The 23253-nt window shown below is 48.9% G+C and overlaps 1 protein-coding gene across 1 annotated transcript; it reads right to left on the bottom strand.

Moving 5' to 3' along the window:
- Nucleotides 1-1207: 1207 nt before the first annotated feature.
- Nucleotides 1208-19958, bottom strand: LOC119971016 (dispanin subfamily A member 2b-like). The gene is made up of 2 exons (XM_038806131.1): nucleotides 19715-19958; nucleotides 1208-1430 (listed from the first exon to the last, which is right to left on the bottom strand). Exons 1-2 carry the CDS (start codon nucleotides 19907-19909, stop codon nucleotides 1224-1226), a joined length of 402 nt encoding a protein of 133 aa, XP_038662059.1. The 5' UTR covers nucleotides 19910-19958; the 3' UTR covers nucleotides 1208-1223.
- Nucleotides 19959-23253: the final 3295 nt, after the last annotated feature.

The following is a 23253-nucleotide window of genomic DNA, read 5'->3' as shown; positions in this document are numbered from 1 at the left end:
TTAAGGGGGGGGTTCTTGGGTTACGGGTATAGGGTGGATACATGGGTTTGAGTAGGGTGATCATTGCTCGGCACAACATCGAGGGCCGAAGGGCCTGTTCTGTGCTGTACTGTTCTATGTTCTATATAACAAAGAAAATAGATGCTTATATTGTTCATACTGCTTAGCCTTTGAGTTTCCCAACACTTTGAGTAATCCATCACCCTTTGTACATGGCTTTAGTGACATTGGAAATTGATGCGTTGGAAACAGCATTGCCAGTTAAGAGGCAGAGGAAGAAGAAAAGAATGGCAGATGAGCTTATTGATGATGAAAGAAATTCCTCAGATTCTCTAGCTGATTTTCGAGTAAATGTGTTTAACCTAATAATGGATTGCATTGTCCAGTCACTAGAATCACGCTTTGTACAACACAAACAGTTGTATAAAGATTTGTCCTGCTTGGACCCAGCAAGGTTTAAAACTATTGCAGAGAAGGGCCTTGAAGATAAAGCATTGGAAGGTATTATTAAGCTGTTTCCACAAATCAGCAAAGATCAAGTAATATTGGAATTGTTTTCTTTTACATCAAACTTTGATGTATTAAAGCTATTGCTTAATGATGGTGAGAATATGGATTCCAGTTGCAACAATTGTTAAATTTGCAGCACTTGCCCATCGTGTGTACTAAAAATTCTGGCATCCAACAGACTTCATGACAAGGCATATGATAACCTTTATGAACTTTATAAAGTCACCTGCACACTATCAGTTACTCAAGTCCAATGTGAGAGGACATTTTCAAACTAAAGATAATAAAGACAAGGTTAAGAAATTCGCTGTCTGCGGAGAATTTGGAATCATACATGTTGCTATCCATTGAAAAGGAATTGTTAGATGAATTGGTGCAGAAGCAATTATTGGCAGATTCGCACAATCATCAAGCGAACACAAACGATTGCTCTTAATATAGTGGACTGCATGCAATGCTCTATTGTGCTTTTGAACTATCTGTTAACGTGTAAATTGTGCAGTAAACTATTTAAAAATATCAACCAATTACTTTAAAAAAAAATTTAAATTAAAAATTCAATTATAACATTCTGTATTTACATTTGGTATCTACTGCCAGTAATATGTACAGTACATGTACACTGTAATTACTAAGAAATACACATTTTTTCCACAAAAAGTTTAATTGTACCCTTTTTTCCATATGTATTTTTTGAAAATTTTATTTATTCGTTACGAAAATTGACTGAGAACATTGTAGTTGTGGGTGGTCCCCCTTTGTCTCCTGGCAACCAATAATTTTATACCCAGTCCGCCACTGCCAATAACGCTGATGAAGCTGAGGACGGCCAGCACTTTGATGGCAATGTTGAGTGCTCGGGCTGCAGATGCATACTGCCGAGCTCCTTCCACATCTCCAACAACGTTCCGGTCCCTAGACTAAAAGAAAATAAGTGTGGTTATAGATAATATTATTTTAAAAGCTTTTGGTAAGCTGCACACGACAATTCAGCGCTTGAAATTCCGGTAACTTTGGGAAAGTTAGAGTTTGTGTGGTCTCAAGCAAGGGGCTTTGTGGTAAAGGAAAATGCTCCTGTTCCAGGATGTGTTCACAATCATCGCGTCCTGGCCTTTTCTCTGAGATCAAACGTCAGATCTAGCCCAAGATGAGATGAAAAAAAAACCTTTACTTGTCAGCTTGGGTCATGTTTGTCTGGCGTGTGGAGACCTTCGCAAGAGTGGAGACCTCAATTTGAATTGATTTTTGGAGCAAGCAATGAAAGGGGTTAAGCCCCCCAAATAGTTCCTTTACAGCTAATTATTCAAATGTATTTTGGACTCCGAGGCACTGCATTTCAGAACGCAACTATGGCTTCACACAAAATCGTTCAGAACGCAACCACTCACTGAATAAAAGGTTACTCTCATGTCATTGTTGCTTCTTCTACCAACCGACTTAAATCAGTGTCCTCCGGTGTTCCAGCCTCCGCAAATAGGAACAGTTTCGCCCGATGGATTGTCGGAGGATCATTGCTAACACACTGCTGCACTGCCTGAGCGGTGAAGCCAACGCCCAGTCTGACCTCTGCAAAACATGCCAGGATGCCATTTTGAAGAACACGGGAGTTATCCCTGGTCTCCAGGCGGATATATTTCTTCCTCAATCGACATCACACAATACCAACCTAGTTATTATCACATTGTTCAATATTTCAATAATGACTGGTCCTAATTGGCTGTAAGGGGCTGGTTTAGCACAGTGGGCTTGTAATGCAGAACAAGACCAGTGTGGAGACTAATGTGGAGACTAGGAGCTTTTCATAATAACTTCATTGAAGCCGACTTGTGACAATAAGCGATTATTATTATTATATTAAGAGCCATGGAGGCATCTGGTGATCATGAGAAATGTGATAGAAATACAACTTTCTCTCATTGGATTCCTTCGCAAGTGTTTTATCTTTATGACCCCCAGTTCTGGCCTTTCCACTGAAAATATCTTTTCCATGCTGTTGCACGTTTTACTATGGGCGTAAAACGCGTTTATTGGAGTGTATTAACACGCCTCCGAGTTCGACGTGTGCTTAACACTGCTAGGCTCTGTTCTATGTAATTATTTAGCTCTGGAGTCGCCAGTTGCCGTATAGGCAACGTCACAAGTATTCCAAGGTCAAGTTCAAAGTAATAAAGACGATACACCGATTAGTAAAGTTCAAACGATCAATATTTATTATACAGTTAATAATAAATACTCATGCACACTAAGAGACTAAGCTATAACTAAACTTAAGCAAACAGAATACTTATCTAACAGGAACAGGCAAGGTCAGAGAACGAGGCCTTCGTCCTGGTTTGTCTGCAGCCTTCAGCAAGCGTTCTGGTACTTGGGAGTCTAGTGGGCTTGGATCGCGTAGCGAGCGTTGAACTTACGGTTTCGGCGGCTGGTGCTCAACGGCTGGAGTCAGGATGCCAGGTGTCAGTCGGAGCCGGAGCACGGGTTTAACAGACCGGACAACACGAGGTCCCTATCTTTTATAGGGGTTCCGTTGTCCTTCCCTCTTCTCGGGCGGGCTCTACCTATTGGATCAATTTCTTATCGATACTGGATTAATTCCCCAATGCGAGGGGGTCTCCGTGATGGAGGGGGCGTTTCTTATGTCCTTTTGTTTGGAGGTTTCTGGTGCCTCGATGTCTGGGTCTTGATTAGAATGTGTCCATTCAGAACCAAATGTATCTATTGTGTGGGTGTTCAAGTCTGATGGCCTCATTAGCATGCAAAGCGTTTTGCCATTTGCACCTAGCTAAGGTCTTTTCACCTGAGCCCAAACTGGTTTCTGCTGCTGCAGAATGCAAACTGCTCTTTGCAGACTGCTGTTCTGGCTAAACTGTCTGTTTCCCAGCAGTCTTCCATTTTAGTTTGGCTCAGTGTCCATTTTGCGTGGCCAGCATGGCTACATTCCCTCCTTGTGATCCTCACAATCATACTATTGTGAAGGATCACCTATGTACTTTGCCTTCCTTGTGTTCTGACCTCTTGCCAGTTCCTGTTCTACTCTGTTCTAAACTATGGGAAGAAGAGAAAAAATTTTTTAACTAACATTTCTACTTGGCCCTATGTCAAAAGGGACATGCATTACTACAATTGGGAACCTCTACCTATCACTATTAACCTTAACCTTAACTTAAACATTTAATCACTCTAAAATCTTAACCATTCACACCACAACATCACACTTCCCAACTCGGCAGTCGAGTATGGAACAATATAATACATGGCTGAATTTTATTTACAGAGTGTTGTAATCAGTGAGGGGTTGAGGGGTTTGGTGGAATCCGAAGATGGGGGATTGCACTCTATAGATGGGTGAGGTGCTGGAACGAGAGGCTCTCCTCTTCCATTTCCTCAACCTGAGGGTCTGCACTAGGATGATGAGGATCGCGATCACCAACAGTGATTCGATTATGTAGGACATGGAGTACCACGTCATGAATTTAGTACACCAGGTCTGAACCTCGCTGATCAGAGCTGAGCACTGGGGGTTTGCTGTAATGGAAACATTTACGGTGGGGGTTGTGGGGAAAACGTGTCTTGTTTCCACACATATACATATGACATTAAACAGTAATAAGTGGGCTTCCATCATTTTGCTGTTCTTCTTCTTTCTCTTCCTTCTTCCTCCGGTATTGACAATCCTGGCTTCGACCTCTGTCTCGTCCTTTGAAACCTTTGGGATCAAGCACAGTATCTGTCAATACACAGTTTAAGACCTTTACTTGTTAGTGCATCTGTCTTTCAAATCCCAATTGACCCTTTAAAATGACTGGCTAAGTCACACCCTGTGACTCCCCTCATTTTTTTTTTTTTCAAAAAGCGAATTTAAAGACCAGCATACACCTAACAATCCTTCCTTCTGCGAGCCGTCTCGCAGGCTTTGCTGATTTACCATCCGAATGTTCCCGGATGTAAATAGCATGTGGGATGGTGGCCGAAGGGCTACCTAACGTAAAATGAAAACAAACTTGGAAACAAACATCCGAATGAGTTGCGTATGGGCCGCTACGGGTACGAGTTGGATGGAATCCCCGGGTAGGGCGTGCTGTGCCATACCCGAGCTTGGCTGACCAAGGGTTGGTTCTCAGACAGGGCGGGTCCTCAGTGCCGTTTGTCCACTGCCTGAGTAACCTGGAAAGAAACGGGTACGAATGTGTTGACCATGACTTGCAGCCTCTATTTCGCCGAATAGAGGGGCACCTAAAAAACCAAGGGAGCCAAGATGCTCCAACTGAGGACATCACTGAAGTTCTCAGAGATATCTGCAGATAAACTATTTGGCGTGTGGCCTTACAACTTTGGAAAAGATCTCCAATCAAACCGAAGTTCTCAAAAGTTTCGGCAGACAAACTAACGTGTATGTGAGGTGGTCACAATCTTTTCAGCTGAAAAGAAGATGTCCATCCTCCAGCTGAACAATGTACAATCCTGAGACAAACAAACATAAAACGAAGACAAACATACGTGCAGGTTCCATCAGAAAGGACATCGTTTCCCTAAAACGATTCCTATCTTACATCATCTGGACACCTCACTTTGATTCTGCCTCTGTGAACAGGGTCACAAAGGGGTTGCCGTGTCGGGAGTCAGACACCGTGTCGTCCTGCTCTCCCGGATCCCACACCCTTGTGTGGATCAGGCATGCTATTTTGGAGTTGTGTGACCGGGGGTCACTCTCGTCATTGCGGACAAGTCTGTAGGAATTGTCCCTGTGCCATTGTGTAGTGTCGAGTGTGTTGTCGGGGTAGTCGGGGTCGGGTGGTGGTTCTGGATATTTGAGGTAAGTGACTTCCATGGGGTCACTGGAGTCGGGGTCGTAGTTGGTGCAGTGTGGGCTGTATGGCTGTGTGCTGTCGCTGTCTTCAGAGTCAGTGTCTGTCCTGCTGTCTCTGCTGTGGCAGCTTGTGGGCGTGTCGGGGCGTGGTCTGTAGTGGTATGTGGGCGGAGTCGTGGGCGAGTCCGTGGATGAACTGGTCTGTGAGGGGGATGGTGGAAAAGTGTCTCTGGTGGGCGGGGTGAAGTGTTCTGCTGCATCTAGCAGGACATGGTGAGCATGGTTGGCCTGTGTTCCATATGCCTTTAACTGGTTTATATGGAACCACGCGGTCTTCCCATTAGGATACTTTATCCTGTAAACGGAGGGGCTAATTTTGTCCGAAATTGAGTAGGGACCGGAATATTTTGGAGCCAAAAAACTGCTGGGGTTATAAACAGATAACATTACCTGTTGCCCAACCTGGAATTCTGTGGTGTGTACGGTCTTATTGAAACAGGCAGTCCGTTGCTGTCGGCGTTTCCCTAGCTGGACTGCGGCTGCGATCTGTGCAGACCTCACAGTCTCAACTAGTTCTTTAACTGCCTTTTCATGTGTGAGGGCCGTCACTTCGGGGCTTGTCATGTCCAGTCCTAAAAGGAATTCTGTACCTTTCATAGGGCGTCCGGTCATGAGTGTGTGTGGTGTGTATCCTGTCGATGTGGAGACAGTGTTCCTTATGAACATAAGTGCAAATGGGAGCACTGAATCCCATGTGGAATTATTCTCTTGAACCATTTTCCTGAGGGTAGTTTTTAGGGTCCGATTCATGCGCTCCACAATCCCGCTGGACTGTGGATGATACGCAATGTGGAAGTTCTGTTTGATTCCGAATATTGTCAGGACGTTCCTCATGACCCGTCCTGTAAAGTGAGATCCCTGGTCCGAATCGATACTTCGGGGTAAACCCCATCTCGTGAAGATGTGGTGGGTCAGGATCTTTGCAGCTGTCTTAGCTGTGTTTGTTCGTGAGGGAAATGCCTCTACCCATTTGGTAAAGGTATCTATCACCACCAGAACGTATTTATAGCCATTCCGACAAGGGGGCAATGGACCTATAAAATCGATCTGGAGGTTTGTCCAAGGGCCGTTAACTGGGCGAGTATGCCGAAGCTGTGCCTTCTTAGAATACCGCTCCGGGTTATTCTGAGCACAAATCAGGCAATTCTCAATGTAGTGCGTTACATCAGTCCTGAGATTAGGCCACCAACAGAGTTGCCTGAGGTGCCTCGTTGTTGCATCAATTCCCTGATGCCCGTGTCCGTCATGGAACAAGGCAATCATCTGATTCCTGTCCTGCTTCGGGACCACATAAAGTTGGTCCTTAATGATCACACCCTCATGTGTGGTCAGTGCGTGTTTAAAGTGCTCGTAAGCAGGCACAAAATTTCCCTTGAAAACCTCCCTGAGGTCTCCGTCCTGTTTTTGTGCTGCCACGAGATCTTTAATATCAGTCTGTGAGACTTGGACTGCGCTCACAGGGGCGCTAGCTGGTGCGCTAGCTGGGGGGGTCCATAAGTGTCCTCTCCTGGAACCTGCCTTAGCCAACGCGTCGGCTTTTACATTCCCAGGGGGTGATGACCTATGGTGGCTTCGAACTTTTATAATGCCGAAGGTCCTGTCCTTCGCTTTCTCTAGGATATGCTGGAGTAAGGGGGCTGATGGAAGGGGTTTTCCGTCTGCGGAGACAAAACCTCGTGTCCTCCACAGGGGCAGAAAATCTGTCAGGCTATTGCAGACATATAAGCTGTCTGAATATATGTCTGCTGGGCTGGGGAAAGAATCGGGGTGGTCCACTATATACGCTATGGCTGCTAGCTCTGCTGCCTGCGCGCCTAAGTGATCTGGTAACTTAAGAGCTATCTCTTCGAGAGCGCGCCCCTGCGCGTCCTCTACATAGATGCCGCATCCTGTGATACGCTCACCATTTAAAACTGTGGAGGAACCGTCTACATAAATCCTCAAGGGTCCACACGTGTCTGTGGGCTGGGGGCTTTGTTTCGGGTTCCCTATCTTCCTGGGGGGTGTTTTTGCTAAAAAGGGTCCTGTGTTATGCAGGGGAGCTACAATTTCACAGTCATGGGGCTGTCCGGGGTATTGGAGGTTGTCTGCTAAGTATGTGTGTGTGCGTGTCCGTTTCACTGTAATGTCCCGTCCTTGTAAAAGTAGGGTCCACCTAGCTGCCCTAATCTGGCTAACTGAACCGTCCTTCAGTCGACCGTCTAGTAGTAGCTGTGTGGGTGTATGTTCGGTTAGAATGGTGATGGGGTTTAGTCCGGTGATGTATGAGAAATACTGCACTGCCCAGAAGACAGCAAGGAGGTGCCTCTCACAGGCTGAAAATCCTTGTTCTACCGGGTCTAACAGTCGGGAGGCATAAGCCACTGGTCTTAGCTGCTCGTGCCGTTCCTGAAGCAACACGGCCGAGAGGGTCAGATCGGTGCTCGCTACCTCGATTGCGTACGGTGAAAGTTGGTCGGGGACTAGCAGCGCGGGTGCTGCACTAAGGGCTCGTTTCAACTCTTCCACAGCGCCTGTATGCTGCGGAAGCCATTCCCAGGGGGCTCCTTTCTTAAGGAGGTCTGAAAGTGGGGCGGCTTTTGTCGCGAATCCGTCGATGTGGTTCCGACAATAGCCAACCAGTCCTAAAAACGACCGGAGGGCTGATACATTTTGGGGAAGGGGCAATTTGACAATCGAATCTATTCTTTTGAATTCGATCTCGCGTTTGCCGTGCGTGATGACTGATCCCAAATACATCACTTTACTTTCCAATATTTGGGCCTTTTTCGGGTTAACTTTACAGCCAATTTCAGTTAAGAGTTCCAGGAGTTCGGCCAGAAGCGAAATGTGCTCTGCCTTTGTGTCCGTCTGCAGTAGTAGGTCGTCTACATACTGTACCAGACATTCGGGTCGGGAAAATTTTTCTAATCCACTTGCCAGCTGTCGGTGGAAAATGGAGGGTGAATTGTGGAATCCTTGTGGGAGGCATGTCCACGTGTACTGCTGAGTTTTAAAAGTGAATGCGAATTTGTATTGGCACGCTTTTGCCAATGGTATTGACCAGAATCCATTACTGATGTCCAATACCGTGAAGTACTTGGCGTTGAGACCCTGCTTGAGCATGGTCTCGGGACTAGTAGCTACCGTTGGGGCTACTGCGGGGGTTACTTTGTTGAGTTCCCGATAATCGATGGTCAGGCGCCATGATCCATCGGGCTTCCTCACTGGCCAAATAGGGGCATTGTTGGTGGAGGCTACCGTTCTTAGTACACCTTGGTCCAACAAGCTGCCTATAACCTTTTCTATTTCCACCTCTGCCTCGAGGGGAAATCTATACTGCTTTTGCGGTCGGGGGTCCTGTCCGGTAACATGAACTTGTCCAGTCATTCTGCCACAGTCATGACGGTGACTTGCAAATGCTGTCCTGTGTTTGTTTAGTAGGGCCTTGATTTGTCGGTCGGTGTGGAGTGTAGTCAGGTCGAATGAGTACTCTCCCACTGCGCTAATTCGATTAGCGTAGTCTCCTACTGTGAGGGTGGCTGGGGCTCTGTCTGATCTCGCCATTCGCCAGACACACTGGTTCACTGGGTCGAACGACAAGCTGTGAGCGTTCATAAAATCTATCCCCAGGATGTGCTCTGCTGTCCGGGGAAGATTTACTAAAACTACGGGGTGCCTTGTGCTAATGTTCCCTAGCTGGATCGCTACGGGTGCTGTGATATGTCCCTGCTGCGAGTGTCCGGTGAACCCGCTAAGTGTGATGGTGGAGGTGGTCGGCCACGTGTCTGCGTGTGCCGTGGTTGTGGAGTTAATGGTGGTGCGGGATCCTCCTGTGTCCCACAGTAACTCTATGGGCTTCCCTTTGACTTTTGCTGTGACTACGGGCCTCCCTGATGAGTCCCATAGTGTGTCACAGACCCAAGTGGGGGAGCCCGAACACCGTCAGTTCGTCTCGTCCACATTGGTGGGTCCTGACTGTACTGTTACATTGTGGATGGGTTTTGCCTTGTTGCGGTTCAGAGTGCCTGTCTGCTGGCCTCTCTGAGATCGCTGGGGTGCATTACACTCTTTTGCCCAATGCCCTAACTGTCCACAGTTATAGCATTCCTGTCCTTTCTGTTGAGGGCTGCTCTTGCCTTCATTTACCCATGCGGGCTTCTGGTGCTCTCTGACTGCTTGGATATCTGCAGCAGCCTGAGCCTCTTCTGGGGATCTAACTTTTCCTTTTGCCTGAAGCGATTGCTCCCAAGCGCGGGACAATCTTTTCAGGACCCATTTTTCGTTATGGGCCTCTTCTGAGGGGTCGTAACTATTGCAAGCGCTCTGTCCTGCTTCTGTTGCGTGTGAGATAATTGTGCGCGTCCACTTAACCATGTTTTCGCGGGTTAAATGCGCTCTATCTAGCTGTCCGAAAACTGCGCTGAAATGAATCCACAGCCTTCCTGCGAATGCTGTGGGGTGTTCGGATCTCTTCTGCCTGCACTTATTCAATCCTTCTACGGGGTCACCTCTATTGTACCCGATGGCATCTAAAATGGCAGTGTGCATCTCCTCTAGGCTGCCTCCTGCCACGTTCTGTGGGTCGGGGAGGGCTGCCACTACACTCTGGTCTAAGCTCAGCACGGTGAGCTTAACCTGCTCTCTCTCATCCAGGCCGTACATGGTAGCCTGCTGTTTTACTTTAGCGAAAAACTGGTGGGGGTCTGCGGTGGGGAGGAACGGAGTGATCTTTTCACAAGCGTCCCTTAGCTGGGTTACTGTTAAAGGGGTGGTGTAAGTTATGTCTGGGGTGCCTTCTGATTCGGCTTTCCTCTGTGTGGTTACGGGATTCATGGGTGCGGTTATGATCTGAGCTGTGGGGGGTTGGGGTGCCTGTCGTTTCTGCTGAGCTGCGGGCGCACATGTTCCCTGAACATAACGCTGCGCTGTCTCGCTTAATTCCTGCCAATCTGGGGCATTTTCCCCATCTAACTGAGCTCCAAAGGTGCTTTGGAAGCCATTCTGCACCGAAAGCAGAGATTGCAATTCCGCAATCTGTTTTCTGCATTTCGCGTGGTCAACTGTGCTTTGTCTTTGTTCGGTTGTTGCAGCATGGAGTGCTCTCAAAGCTGCTTTGAGATCGGAACATTGCCTCTGCAATGCCTCCACCTGCTTTTCCGATTCCTGTCTTATCAGAACGGCACGTTGCACGTCCTGATAGGCTTTCTCATACTGGGTCTGGGAACTGTTCAGATGAGCTAGACAAGACTGGTGAGCCCTCTTGGCATCATCCACCTCTCTATCCTTCTCTGCCAACTTCCCTTTTAATTCCAGGTTTTCTTTCTCGATGTCCCTGACATCGACCTTACTCATTCGGTTCCTTTCCTCTAAATCTGCCCGGAGCGTCCTGATGACCTCCTCTGCGCCTCGCAACTGTGCCAAGCAGGACACAATCGCCATCGGCTTGCGTGCTTTACCTAAACTCTTTTTGTGTATCTGAGAGAGGTTCTCCCACCAAGTATGACCTATACTCCCGGGACCTGTCTCCTCATTTGCACAAAACTCTTTCCAAAGGGGCCATCCCTTTCCCTGCAGATATTTGCGGAGTTCCAGCTCCCACGTGGGACACTGGCCTACTCTGCTACTGCTGCTGGTCGCTGCGACCACAAACTTTGCTGGATCCATCAGACGTTCCATTGCCTGCATGGCCATTTCCTCTGACTCTCTTTTTATAATTTGGAACAGGGGGTTGCTGGGGTGGTGTTTCGTAAAAAGGGTACGGCTTACGCTATTTTCCGATCACAAAACTACCGAAAGTTTGTCGCAACAAAAAGCTTTCAGTTTTACCTTACAGCCCTGTTAGTACGCATGCACTAAACACACTTCCGAATTTCGCTTATTATTTTGAACACCTTGAATACTTGTGATCTCTTTCTTTCTCTGCAATTTGGAGTTCTAATTCAAATTTCAGGGTCCTGGACACTGTGGTGTTTCCACTTACAACAGGGTCCCACCAGAGTCGCCACTAAATGTTGCACGTTTTACTATGGGCGTAAAACGCGTTTATTGGAGTGTATTAACACGCCTCCGAGTTCGACGTGTGCTTAACACTGCTAGGCTCTGTTCTATGTAATTATTTAGCTCTGGAGTCGCCAGTTGCCGTATAGGCAACGTCACAAGTATTCCAAGGTCAAGTTCAAAGTAATAAAGACGATACACCGATTAGTAAAGTTCAAACGATCAATATTTATTATACAGTTAATAATAAATACTCATGCACACTAAGAGACTAAGCTATAACTAAACTTAAGCAAACAGAATACTTATCTAACAGGAACAGGCAAGGTCAGAGAACGAGGCCTTCGTCCTGGTTTGTCTGCAGCCTTCAGCAAGCGTTCTGGTACTTGGGAGTCTAGTGGGCTTGGATCGCGTAGCGAGCGTTGAACTTACGGTTTCGGCGGCTGGTGCTCAACGGCTGGAGTCAGGATGCCAGGTGTCAGTCGGAGCCGGAGCACGGGTTTAACAGACCGGACAACACGAGGTCCCTATCTTTTATAGGGGTTCCGTTGTCCTTCCCTCTTCTCGGGCGGGCTCTACCTATTGGATCAATTTCTTATCGATACTGGATTAATTCCCCAATGCGAGGGGGTCTCCGTGATGGAGGGGGCGTTTCTTATGTCCTTTTGTTTGGAGGTTTCTGGTGCCTCGATGTCTGGGTCTTGATTAGAATGTGTCCATTCAGAACCAAATGTATCTATTGTGTGGGTGTTCAAGTCTGATGGCCTCATTAGCATGCAAAGCGTTTTGCCATTTGCACCTAGCTAAGGTCTTTTCACCTGAGCCCAAACTGGTTTCTGCTGCTGCAGAATGCAAACTGCTCTTTGCAGACTGCTGTTCTGGCTAAACTGTCTGTTTCCCAGCAGTCTTCCATTTTAGTTTGGCTCAGTGTCCATTTTGCGTGGCCAGCATGGCTACACATGCCTAATCTACTAAAAGGTTTTCATATTTAAAGTTGTGATGTGGCGATGCCGGTGTTGGACTGGTGTGAGCACAGTAAGAAGTCTTACAACACCAGGTTAAAGTCCAACAGGTTTGTTTCAAACACGAGCTTTCGGAGCACTGCTCCTTCCTCAGTTAGTGGATTACATGGACTCAATGTGTAACACTATTGCTTCTAGATGTGAACAGATGTCAAGATGTACAGGTTAATGAAGGAAAGCCAGATTCAATCGTTAAACACAAATCAGATAAAATGATTGGATTATTTGATGAAGTGACAGAGAAAGTTGGTCAAGGATGTTGTCAGGGACTTCAGTTATGAGGACAATTTGGAAAAGTTAAGACAGTTCGCCTTGGAAGAGAGAAATTTAAGAGGTGACTGAATAAAGGGAATGTGGCGACTAGGGGCTTTTCACAGTAACTTCATTTGAAGCCTACTTGTGACAATAAGCGATTTTCATTTCATTTCATTTTCAAGATGATGAAAGATTTTGATAAATTTAATAGAGAAAAAATATTCTCTCTGATGACTGGATCAATAACCAGAGGTCAGAGATTTTAAATCTTTGAAAAACATTGACGGGCGATGGAGAGAAATGTTTTCACTCAGTTGTTGGGATCTGGAACATTCTACCGGAAACACTGCTGGAAGATGATTCCATGAATGATTTGAGGCAGCATTATTGAGAATACAGAGTTACGGACAATAAAACAGGAGTGAGGGACTGAGCGTGACTGCTCTTTCAGAGAGTCAGCACAGACTGGATGGGCCAAATGGTCACTTTCTGTGCTGTAAATTTGTAGATTACATGTGTTCAATTTGTAATTGAATAAAATTCTTCGACGAGGTACCCAGCTGTGTAGGTGAGGGTAGTGCAGTTGATCTGGTCTACATGGACTTCAGTAAGGCTTTTGACAAGGTCCCACATGGGAGACTGGGCAATTTGGCAAATTGGATCCAAAATTGGTTTAGTGGCAGGAGGCAGAGGGTGATGGTGGAAGATTGTTGTTGTGACAGGAAGCCTCTGTCCAGTGGTGTACTGCAGGAATCGGTGCTGGGTCCCTTGTTGTTTGTAGTGTACATTAAGAATCAAAAGACGAATGTTGGAGGTATAATCAGGAATTTTTCATTTGACACAAGTTGGTGGTGTGGTAAATGATGTGTTGGGTACTCTGGGTCTGTGGAGACTGCGTTTACCTTAGCAGTAACATAGACAGGCTACCAACACTTGTAATAGTACAACACTATTTTACTAAGCTAAGAACTGTTGAGCATACTTGCACTGTGGGTCAACACCATGTTAGATTAACTGAAGACCTGTGCCTATTCTGACCAGTCTAAACTGTTAGCACGTGGTGAAGGTTTGTGCTACTAGCTGCGAGCTCTGTCCGTCTCAGAGGCTGCATCCCGAATGAGCGGGAAAACTAGTGCCCTCTGGCTTTATAGTGAGCGTGCCCTAAGTGGTGATTGGCTGCTGTGTTGTGTGTGTTGATTGGTCTTGCAGTGTGTCAGTCAGTGTGTGTCTCTGCACCATTATATACTGATGTGTATATTATGACATCCTAACTTTTATTTTAAACAATGTGTGTTCATGGTAATAAATAATGTATGATGAGAGTGTTCCTAACTACGTGTGGCATGTGCAAGCATACTTACAAGACTATGTACATAAACACTAAGCTATTTAGATTGGAAGATGTCGAGTGCAGATGGACAGTATGCAACAAAATAGTAACTAGAACAACAATGTACAAACTAGTGAGTTGATTAAACAGAGCAAGGAAACAATTCAGAGAGTCCATGAATTCAGGCAGTTCATAAATTTAGTCTCTGAGGTGGGTGACGAATTCTGGTTGACCGCCTCAAGGGTGGGTCAAGAGCCGCTGGTTCTGGGACGGGCTGGACTGTGTCAGACTCGGAGGGTGGCAGAGTGACAGGGAGATCTGCAAAGTCCATGATGGGGTCATCGTGATGGCGAGGCAGGACCTAAAGAACACGTGGCGAACGCGGAAGGAGTCACAGTGCCTGCCTATTTTGGCGCAGAAGAAAGTCGTCCGGTAGACGAACCAAGAATGAACGGGGGGGGCCACTTGTCTGAGCATCACAGCGGTGGCGGACCAGCCACCATCTGGAAGCTGGACACGGGCGTTGTCATTGGGAGCCAGAGCAGGGAGGTCCGTGGCACGAGAGTCGTAGGCCGATTTGTGCTGGGCCCAAGTCAGCTGCATCCGGCGAAGGACTGGAACGTGGTCCAGGTCCGGGACATGAATGGAAGGCACCGTCGTCCACAGTGTGCGATTCATGAGTAGTTGAGCCGGTGAACAAAGGAGTGGAGCGGTAGGCAAGCAAGGCAAGGTAAAAATCAGAAGCAGTATCGGCTGCCTTGCACAGGAGCCTTTTTACGATGTGCACGCCCTTCTCTGCTTTACCATTGGATTGAGGGTAAAGGGGACTGGACATGACATGTGTGAAGTTGTACCATCTGGAAAAGTTGGACCACTCCTGACTAGCAAAACAGCGGCCATTGTCGGACATGACCGTGAGCAGGATGCCATGCCGAGCGAAGGTTTCCTTACATACACGAATGACCGCAGCTGAGGTGAGGTCATGCAACCTTACCACCTCTGGGTAGTTCGAGAAATAGTCCACAATGAGGATGTAGCCCCGGCCAAGCGCATGGAACAGGTCGATGCCCACCTTGGTCCAGCGAGACGTGACCAACTCATGGGGTTGCAAGGTTTCCCTTGGTTGCGCTGGCTGGAATCGCTGACATGTTGGGCAGTTGAGCACGACATTAGCTATGTCCTCGGTAATTCCAGGCCAGTACACTGCACACGGGCCCATCGGAGGCACTTCTCCACTCCCAGGTGCCCCTCATGGAGCTGCTCGAGGACAAGGTTGCGTATACTATGCGGGATGACAATACGGTCCAGCTTGAGTAGAATCCCGTCTACTACCACCAGGTCATCTTTAACATTATAGAATTGAGGGCATTGGCCCTTGAGCCACCCGTCCGTTAGGTGGCGCATGACACGTTGGAGCAGGAGATTGTCGGCCGTCTCACGACGAATCTGGATGAGTCGTTAACCCGTGGCGGGCAGATTGGATGCAGCGAATGCCACATCAGCATCAGCCTGGCAAACGAATGCCGCTGGGTCGCAGGGTGTGGTGACAGAGGGCGTCAGCGACGATGAGCTCCTTGCCCGGGGTATAGACGAGCTAGAAGTCGTAATGCCTGAGCTTAAGGAGAATGCGCTGCAGGCGAGGCGTCATGTCGTTAAGGTCTTTGTGAATGATATTGACCAGCGGTCTGTGGTTTGTTTTGACTGTGAACTTTGGGAGTCCATAAACATAGTCATGGAATTTAACGACTCCGGTAAGAAGGCCCAGGCACTCTTTTTCAATTTGCGCATAGCGCTGTTCGGTGGGCGTCATTGCACGTGACGCGTATGCAATAGGAGCCCGTGATGAGGCATCATCACGTTGAAGGAGCACTGCTCCAATGCCGGATTGACTGGCATCCGTGGAAATCTTCGTTTCTTTGGCCGAATCAAAAAATGGTCAGCTTCGCCCTGAGTTCCCGCCATTCGTGTTCGTGGGCGGGGAACCATTGGAACTCTATCGTCTTCTTGACCAGGTTCTTGAGAGCCGTGGTGTGAGAGGCGAGGTTAGGGATGAATTTCCCTGGAAAGTCGACCATGCCCAGGAAACGGAGGACCACTTTCTTGTCCTCCGGTGTCTTCATGGCCTTAATGGCAGATACATTGTCTGCATCCGGCTGCACGCCCAACTGTGAGATGTGGCCTCCGAGGAACTTAATTTCTGTTTGACCAAAGTAGCATTTGGCCCTGTTGAGGTGGAGGCCATGCTCATGGATCCGTCGGAAGACGTGTTGGAGGCGATCAATGTGCTCCTGCGGGGTGGTAGACCAGATGATTATGTCGTCCACATAGACGCGAACCCCTTCAATACCTTCCGTCACCTGTTCCATAATCCTGTGGAACACGTCCGATGCAGAGATGATGCCAAACGGCATCCGGTTGTAACAATACCGGTCAAATGGGGTGTTAAAGGTGCAGAACTTCCGACTGGATGCGTCGAGTTGGATCTGCCAGAACCCCTTGGATGCATCTAGCTTGGTGAAGAATTTGGCGCGAGCCATCTCACAGGTGAGTTCTTCGCGCTTTGGAATGGGATAGTGCTCTCTCATAATATTGCGGTTGAGGTCCTTAGGATTAATACATATTTGCAATTCGGCGGAAGGTTTTTTCATGCATACCACGGAGCTGACCCAGTCAGTCGGTTCCGTCACTTTTGAAATTACGCCCTGGTCCTGGAGGTCCTGCAGCTGCTGCTTGAGGTGGTCCTCGAGGGGTGCTGGGACCCTGTGAGGTGCATGCACCACAGGCGTGGCATTTGGTTTCAAGAAGATCTTATAAGTGTATGGGAGTGTGCCCATGCCCTCGAATACACCGTGGTATCGGTTGATGATGGCGTCCAGCTGCGTCCTAAAGTCAGTGTTCTGAGATGCAGGCGCATCAGCGGGTTACAAGGAGTGAACCCTTTGGACAAGGTTCAGGGTTCATGCTTGCGCACCAAGTAGGGAGGCTTTGGAGGATCCCACTATTTCAAATGGCAGGTTAGCCTTTAGTGACAGGTGCGCCACTTCAAGCTGGCAAGAGCCACTGGCAGCAATGACATTACCATTATAGTCCAATAGCTGGCAGGCTGATGGCAGGATGGTAGGCTTGACATGGAGGCTTTCGAGGTCAGACTGCGCAATGAGATTGGCTGAAGCGCCGGTGTCCAGGCGGAATTGGATTCGGGATCGGTTGACCGTGAGGGTGGCACACCACTCGTCGTCCGGATCAATGCTGAATATCGGAAGAGGCTTGACGTTTGTCTACAGGGGCATCTTGTGTTTGGTAATGATGCCTACCCAAAATGGTGCTTTAGGGTCCTCGGTGTCAAGGTCCGGCATCAGGTCAGAATTGGACTCGGTGACTGTGGGCTGGATGGAGCGGACATCCCTGCGTAGTTGGTTGGAGCGACGAGAGGTAGTAGGTTGAGCAGACCTGCATAAAGCAGCATAGTGACCAAGCTTGCCACATTGTAGGCAGCGTCGGGATTTTGCAGGACATTGCCGCTTTAAGTGGGCGGAGCCACAGTTGCCACACGTCGTGCCGTCAGAACGCTCTTTTCCTGAGACCCTGGGCAAAATTCTCCAACCCCACGCAGGGTCGGAGAATCGGCCGGTGGCGCCGATATTACCGCTCCCGCCATGTTAAAAATTCTCCCACCCGCCATAAAACGGCGTTCTTCAAATCCCGCCGCCGGCCTCGGAGAACGGCTGGCGCCGGCGGGATGCCATTGTATTTTTAGGCTTATTTATTCACCGGCCCGGATGGGCCGAAGTCCCGCCGACGTGGCCACGGGTCACGTCAGCGAAAATCAAAGTTGGTTCTGCAAGATGGCATGGTGGAGTTTGGGGGGGGCTTTGGGGTGGGGCGGGTTGTTGGGGGTGGGGGGTGGGGGGGTAGGGGTGGGGGATAGGGGTGGGGGTGGGGTGGGGAACTCAAGGTTCTGCAAGATGGCATAATTAAGTTCAGACATTTACATAGAACATAGAACATAGAACAGTACAGCACAGAACAGGCCCTTTGGCCCTCGATGTTGTGCCGAGCCATGATCACCCTACTCAAACCCATGTATCCACCCTATACCCGTAACTTAACCTTACTTTTATTAGGACACTACGGGCAATTTACCAATCCACCTAACCCGCACATCTTTGGACTGTGGGAGGAAACCGGAGCACCCGGAGGAAACCCACGCACACAGGGGGAGGACGTGCAGACTCCACACAGATAGTGACCCAGCCGGGAATCGAACCTGGGACCCAGCCGGGAATCGAACCTGGGACCCTGGAGCTGTGAAGCATTTATGCTAACCACCATGCTACCCTGCTGCCCCTAATAATAATGGAGTAATAAATAATGAGGATCACCAAGAGTGCAGCAAAAATTTTTCTCTCTCACTCTCAGAATGCACGCAGCACAATATACTCGCCATTTAAAAAAAAAACAAGGCATTCACATCTATTCCAGCCGTGTTGGTTGTGGACTCTACTACCCCTACCCCCTCTACCACCGCTTCCCCCTCTACCCCCTCCTACCACCCCTACCCCCTCCTACAACCCCTACCCCCACCCCCCTTACCCCTCTACCACCCCTTCCCCCTCTACCACCCCTACCCCCTCCTACCACCCCTACCCCTCCTACCCCTATTCCCCTTACCCCTAACCCTACCCCCCTACCCCCTTACCCCCTACCCCAACCCCTACCCCCCCACCCCTACCCCCCTACCCCCTTACCCCCTACCCCTCCCCCTACCCCCCACCCTCCCCCCACCCCTACCCCCACCCCCCCACCCCTATCCCTACCCCCTACCCCTTACCCCCTACCGCTACCCCCTACCCCCTTCCACCCCTACCCCCCACCCCCTCAACCCCCACTCCCCACCCCCCCAACCCCCACCCCAACCCTACCCCCCTACCACCCCTACCCCCTACACCCCCCCAACGCCGGGCGGCATTGATGATGTCGCCCGACGTCAACTGACGCGCCACTTCCGCAGCGGGTGAAACTGACGCATACAGCGTCACTCCGCTGCTGGCCCTTTCGGAACGGGAGATTTCAGGCTGATAAGCGGGCCCTGATGCCGGAGTCACCCAGCGCCGTTTTTGCCCGCCGGGCAAGGGCGTCACGATGGTCTTCGGCCGGGATTCACCAAAAACGCGGCTAAGTGTTGGCACCAGTGTAAACACCAGAGTGTTTCAGGCCGGTGTCAACGGGCCTCTTGGCCTAGCGATTCATTAGCCCACAGGGGGCCAGCATGGCACTGGAGTGCTTCACACAGCTCCAGCGCCGAAACGCAGCCCTGCACTGTCGGCCGCGGCTCCACGCTGGCACGCGGCGGCGATTCTCCCGCCGACGGAGGTTCGCGTCCCGGTGTCAGACCCGATCGAGGGTCTGAGGCCACATTCTCCCTCTAGTAACCCAGAGCCAGGATGGAACCCAGGTCCTCAGTGCCGTGAGGAAGCGATGCTAACCACTGCGCCACTGTGCTGCCCTAACAGCTCTGTGAACTTCAACAGAAGTTGGGAGATACTCGGACAGGTTCTCATTTCTGCACAACCACCAAACAATAACTTTCACCCCTCATGGTGGCAGCGATCTGCCCCCCACCCGGGGGTCTCTGCCCCCCCCCCTCCCCCCTCCCCTCCCCCCGGGGTCTCTGCCCCCCTCCCCCCCCCGGGGCCTCTGATCCCCCGGGGTCTCGCCCCCCCCTCCCCCCGCCCCCGGGGCCTCACTCACTTTGACGGAGAAAACCAGCGCCACGAATCCCAGGCAGCAGACATTCATGTAGAAGTTGAAGATGGACCAGGGCAGGTGGTCCCGGACGGGGGGCACATTCGGGGCCATGGGAATGACGGTGGACTGGACCTGCTGCTGTCCCTGGTACGGGTAGGCGCCGGGATTCAACGGCACTTGTTCAGCTTTGTACTCCATCCTGGTCCCGGTGGCAGTGAGAGGGGAAACTGAATGTGAACCACCTGGAACTTGGCAATTTATAGAGCGGGGCGGAGCGAGAGACTGAACCCTCCCCCAACAGCCCAACTGATAGGATCTGTCATCCTCCCAGAGACACACACCCAGAGACAGGCTACATCCAGAGGCAAGTTAGACACACACTCTGTATTCCTCCCAGAGACAGGGAATAGACACAGAGACACGAAATAGTCCCAGAGACAGGGAATAGTCCCAGAGACAGGGAATAGACCCAGAGACACGAAATAGTCCCAGAGACAGGGAATAGACCCAGAGACAGGTAATAGACCCAGAGACACGAAATAGACCCAGAGACAGGGAATAGACAGGGAATAGACCGGGATTGGTGTGGGAAAGAGGGATTCCACTTCATGGGACATTGGCATCAGTTTTGGAACCGGGGGGATCTGTACCGTTGGGACGGTCTCCACCTGAACCGATCTGGAACCAGTGTTCTAGCGAAGAGGATAAATAGGGTGGTCAGTAGGACTTTAAACTTCTGAGTTGGAGGGAAGGGAAAGTGAAAGCGACAGGGAGCATGGAGTTAAATGGCAAGATACGCAGGAGGATAACATGTAGGCAGGTGGATTTAAGCTTGATGCAGACTAGGAATTCAACAAAAAGGAAGGATAACTTTGGACATCTTAGGACTTCCAATATCTGTAATGATAAGAAAGTTAGCATTAAGGCACTTTACCTGAATGCTCGTAGCATTTGTAACAAAGTAGACGAACTAATGGCACAGATCATCGTGAATGATTATGATGTGGTAGGCATCACAGAGACATGGCTGCAGGGGGTTCAGGACTGGCAGTTAAACATCCAAGGATATACAACCTATCGAAAAGACAGGGAGGTGGGCCGAGGGGGTGGGGTTGCCTTGTTAGTTAAGAACAAAATTAAATCTATGGCACTAAACGACATAGGGTCGGATGATGTGGAGTCTGTGTGGGTAGAATTGAGGAACCACAAAGGCAAAAAAACCATAATGGGAGTTATGTACAGACCTCCTAACAGTGGTCAGGACCAGGGGCGCAACATGTACCGGGAAATAAAAAAGGCATGTCAGAAAGGCAAGGTCACGGTGATCATGGGGGACTTCAATATGCAGGTGGATTGGGTAAATAACGTAGCCAGTGGATCCAAAGAAAAGGAATTCATGGAATGCTTACAAGATGGCTTTTTGGAACAGCTTGTCATGGAGCCCACAAGGGAGCAGGCTATTCTGGACCTAGTGCTATGTAATGAACCAGACTTTATAAAAGATCTTAAAGTAAGGGAACACTTAGGAAGCAGTGATCATAATATGGTTGAGTTCAGTCTGCAGTTTGAAAGAGAGAAGGCAAAATCGGATGTAATGGTGTTACAGTTAAATAAAGGTAATTACGAGGGCATGAGAGAGGAACTGGCGAAAATCGACTGGAAGCAGACCCTAGTGGGGAAGACAGCAGAGCAAAAATGGCAGGAGTTTGTATGCATAATTGAGGACACTGTACAGAGGTTCATCCCCAAGAAAAGAAAGATTATCCAGGGAGGGATTAGACCGCCATGGCTGACAAAGGAGGTCAGGAAATGTATCAAAGAAAAAGAGAGATCCTATAAAGTGGCCAAAAGCACTGGGAAATCAGAAGATTGGGAAGGCTACAAAAACAAACAGAGGTTAACAAAGAGACAAATAAGGAAGGAGAGGATCAAATATGAAGGCAGGCTAGCCAGTAATATAAGAAATGATAGTAAAAGTTTCTTTCAATACATAAGAAACAAACGACAGGCCAAAGTAGACATTGGGCCAATTCAAACTGATTCCGGAAGGCTAGTGATGGGAGACGAGGAAATGGCTGGAGAACTTAATAAGTACTTTGCGTCTGTCTTCACAGTGGAAGACATGAGTAATATCCCAAAAATTATAGAGGGTCAGGGGGCTGAGTTGAGTATGGTTGCCATTACAAAAGAGATGGTGCTAAAAAAGCTAAAAGGTCTTAAAATTGACAAATCTCCTGGCCCCGATGGGCTACACCCTAGAGTTCTGAGGGAGGTGGCTGAAGAAATAGCGGAAGCGTTGGTTGAGATCTTTCAACAATCACTGGAGTCAGGGAAAGTCCCGAACGATTGGAAGATCGCTGTTGTAACCCCCTTGTTCAAGAAAGGATCAAGACAAAAGATGGAAAATTATAGGCCAATGAGCCTAACCTCGGTTGTTGGTAACATTCTAGAATCGATCGTTAAGGATGAGATTTCTAAATTCTTAAAAGAGCAGGGTCGGATTAGAACAAGACAACATGGATTTAGTAAGGGGAGGTCGTGCCTGACGAACCTGTTAGAATTCTTTGAGGAGGTGACAAGTAGGTTAGACCAGGGAAACCCAGTGGATGTGGTCTATCTGGATTTCCAAAAGGCCTTTGATAAGGTGCCACACAGGAGGCTGCTGAGTAAGGTGAGGGCCCATGGTGTTCGAGGTGAGCTACTGGCAAGGGTTGAGGATTGGCTGTCTGACAGAAGGCAGAGAGTTGGGATAAAAGGTTCTTTTTCGGAATGGCAGCCGGTGACCAGCGGTGTCCCACAGGGTTCAGTGTTGGGGCCGCAGCTGTTCACCATATATATTAATGATCTGGATGAAGGGACTGGGGGCATTCTAGCGAAGTTTGCCGATGATACAAAGTTAGGTGGTCAGGCAGGTAGTGCTGAGGAAGTGGGGAGGCTGCAGAAGGATCTAGACAGTTTGGGAGAGTGGTGCAGGAAATGGCTGATGCAATTCAACGTGAGAAAATGTGAGGTCTTGCACTTTGGAAAAAAGAATCCAAGCATAGACTACTTTCTAAACGGTGAGAAAATTCATAATGCCAAAGTACAAAGGGATCTGGGAGTGCTAGTCGAGGATTCCCTAAAGGTAAACATGCAGGTTGAATCTGTGATTAAGAAAGCGAATGCAATGTTGTCATTTATCTCAAGAGGGTTGGAATATAAAAGCAGCGATGTGCTACTGAGCCTTTATAAGGCTCTGGTTAGGCCCCATTTGGAGTACTGTGTCCAGTTTTGGGCCCCACATCTCAGGAAGGACATGGCACTGGAGCGTGTCCAACGGAGATTCACACGGATGATCCCTGGAATGGCGGGTCTAACATATGATGAACGGCTGAGGATCCTGGGATTGTATTCATTGGAGTTTAGAAGGTTAAGGGGAGATCTAATAGAAACTTACAAGATAATACATGGCTTAGAAAGGGTGGACGCAAAGAAACTGTTTCCATTAGGCGAGGAGACAAGGACCCGTGGGCACAGCCTTAGAATTAGAGGGGGTAGATTCA

Source organism: Scyliorhinus canicula, chromosome 9 (assembly GCF_902713615.1).
Source record: "Scyliorhinus canicula chromosome 9, sScyCan1.1, whole genome shotgun sequence".
NCBI lineage: Eukaryota > Metazoa > Chordata > Chondrichthyes > Carcharhiniformes > Scyliorhinidae > Scyliorhinus > Scyliorhinus canicula.
This window is presented reverse-complemented; position numbering and strand designations above follow the sequence as displayed.

What these genes read in the sequence shown, in the direction of transcription:
- LOC119971016 (XM_038806131.1), bottom strand. Translation starts at nt 19,909, where the DNA reads ATGGAGTACAAAGCTGAACAAGTGCCGTTGAATCCCGGCGCCTACCCG. An exon ending in CGCTGGTTTTCTCCGTCAAA is followed by an intron (nt 1,431 to 19,714) that starts GTGAGTGAGGCC and finishes ATTTTCTTTTAG; the next exon opens with TCTAGGGACCGGAACGTTGT.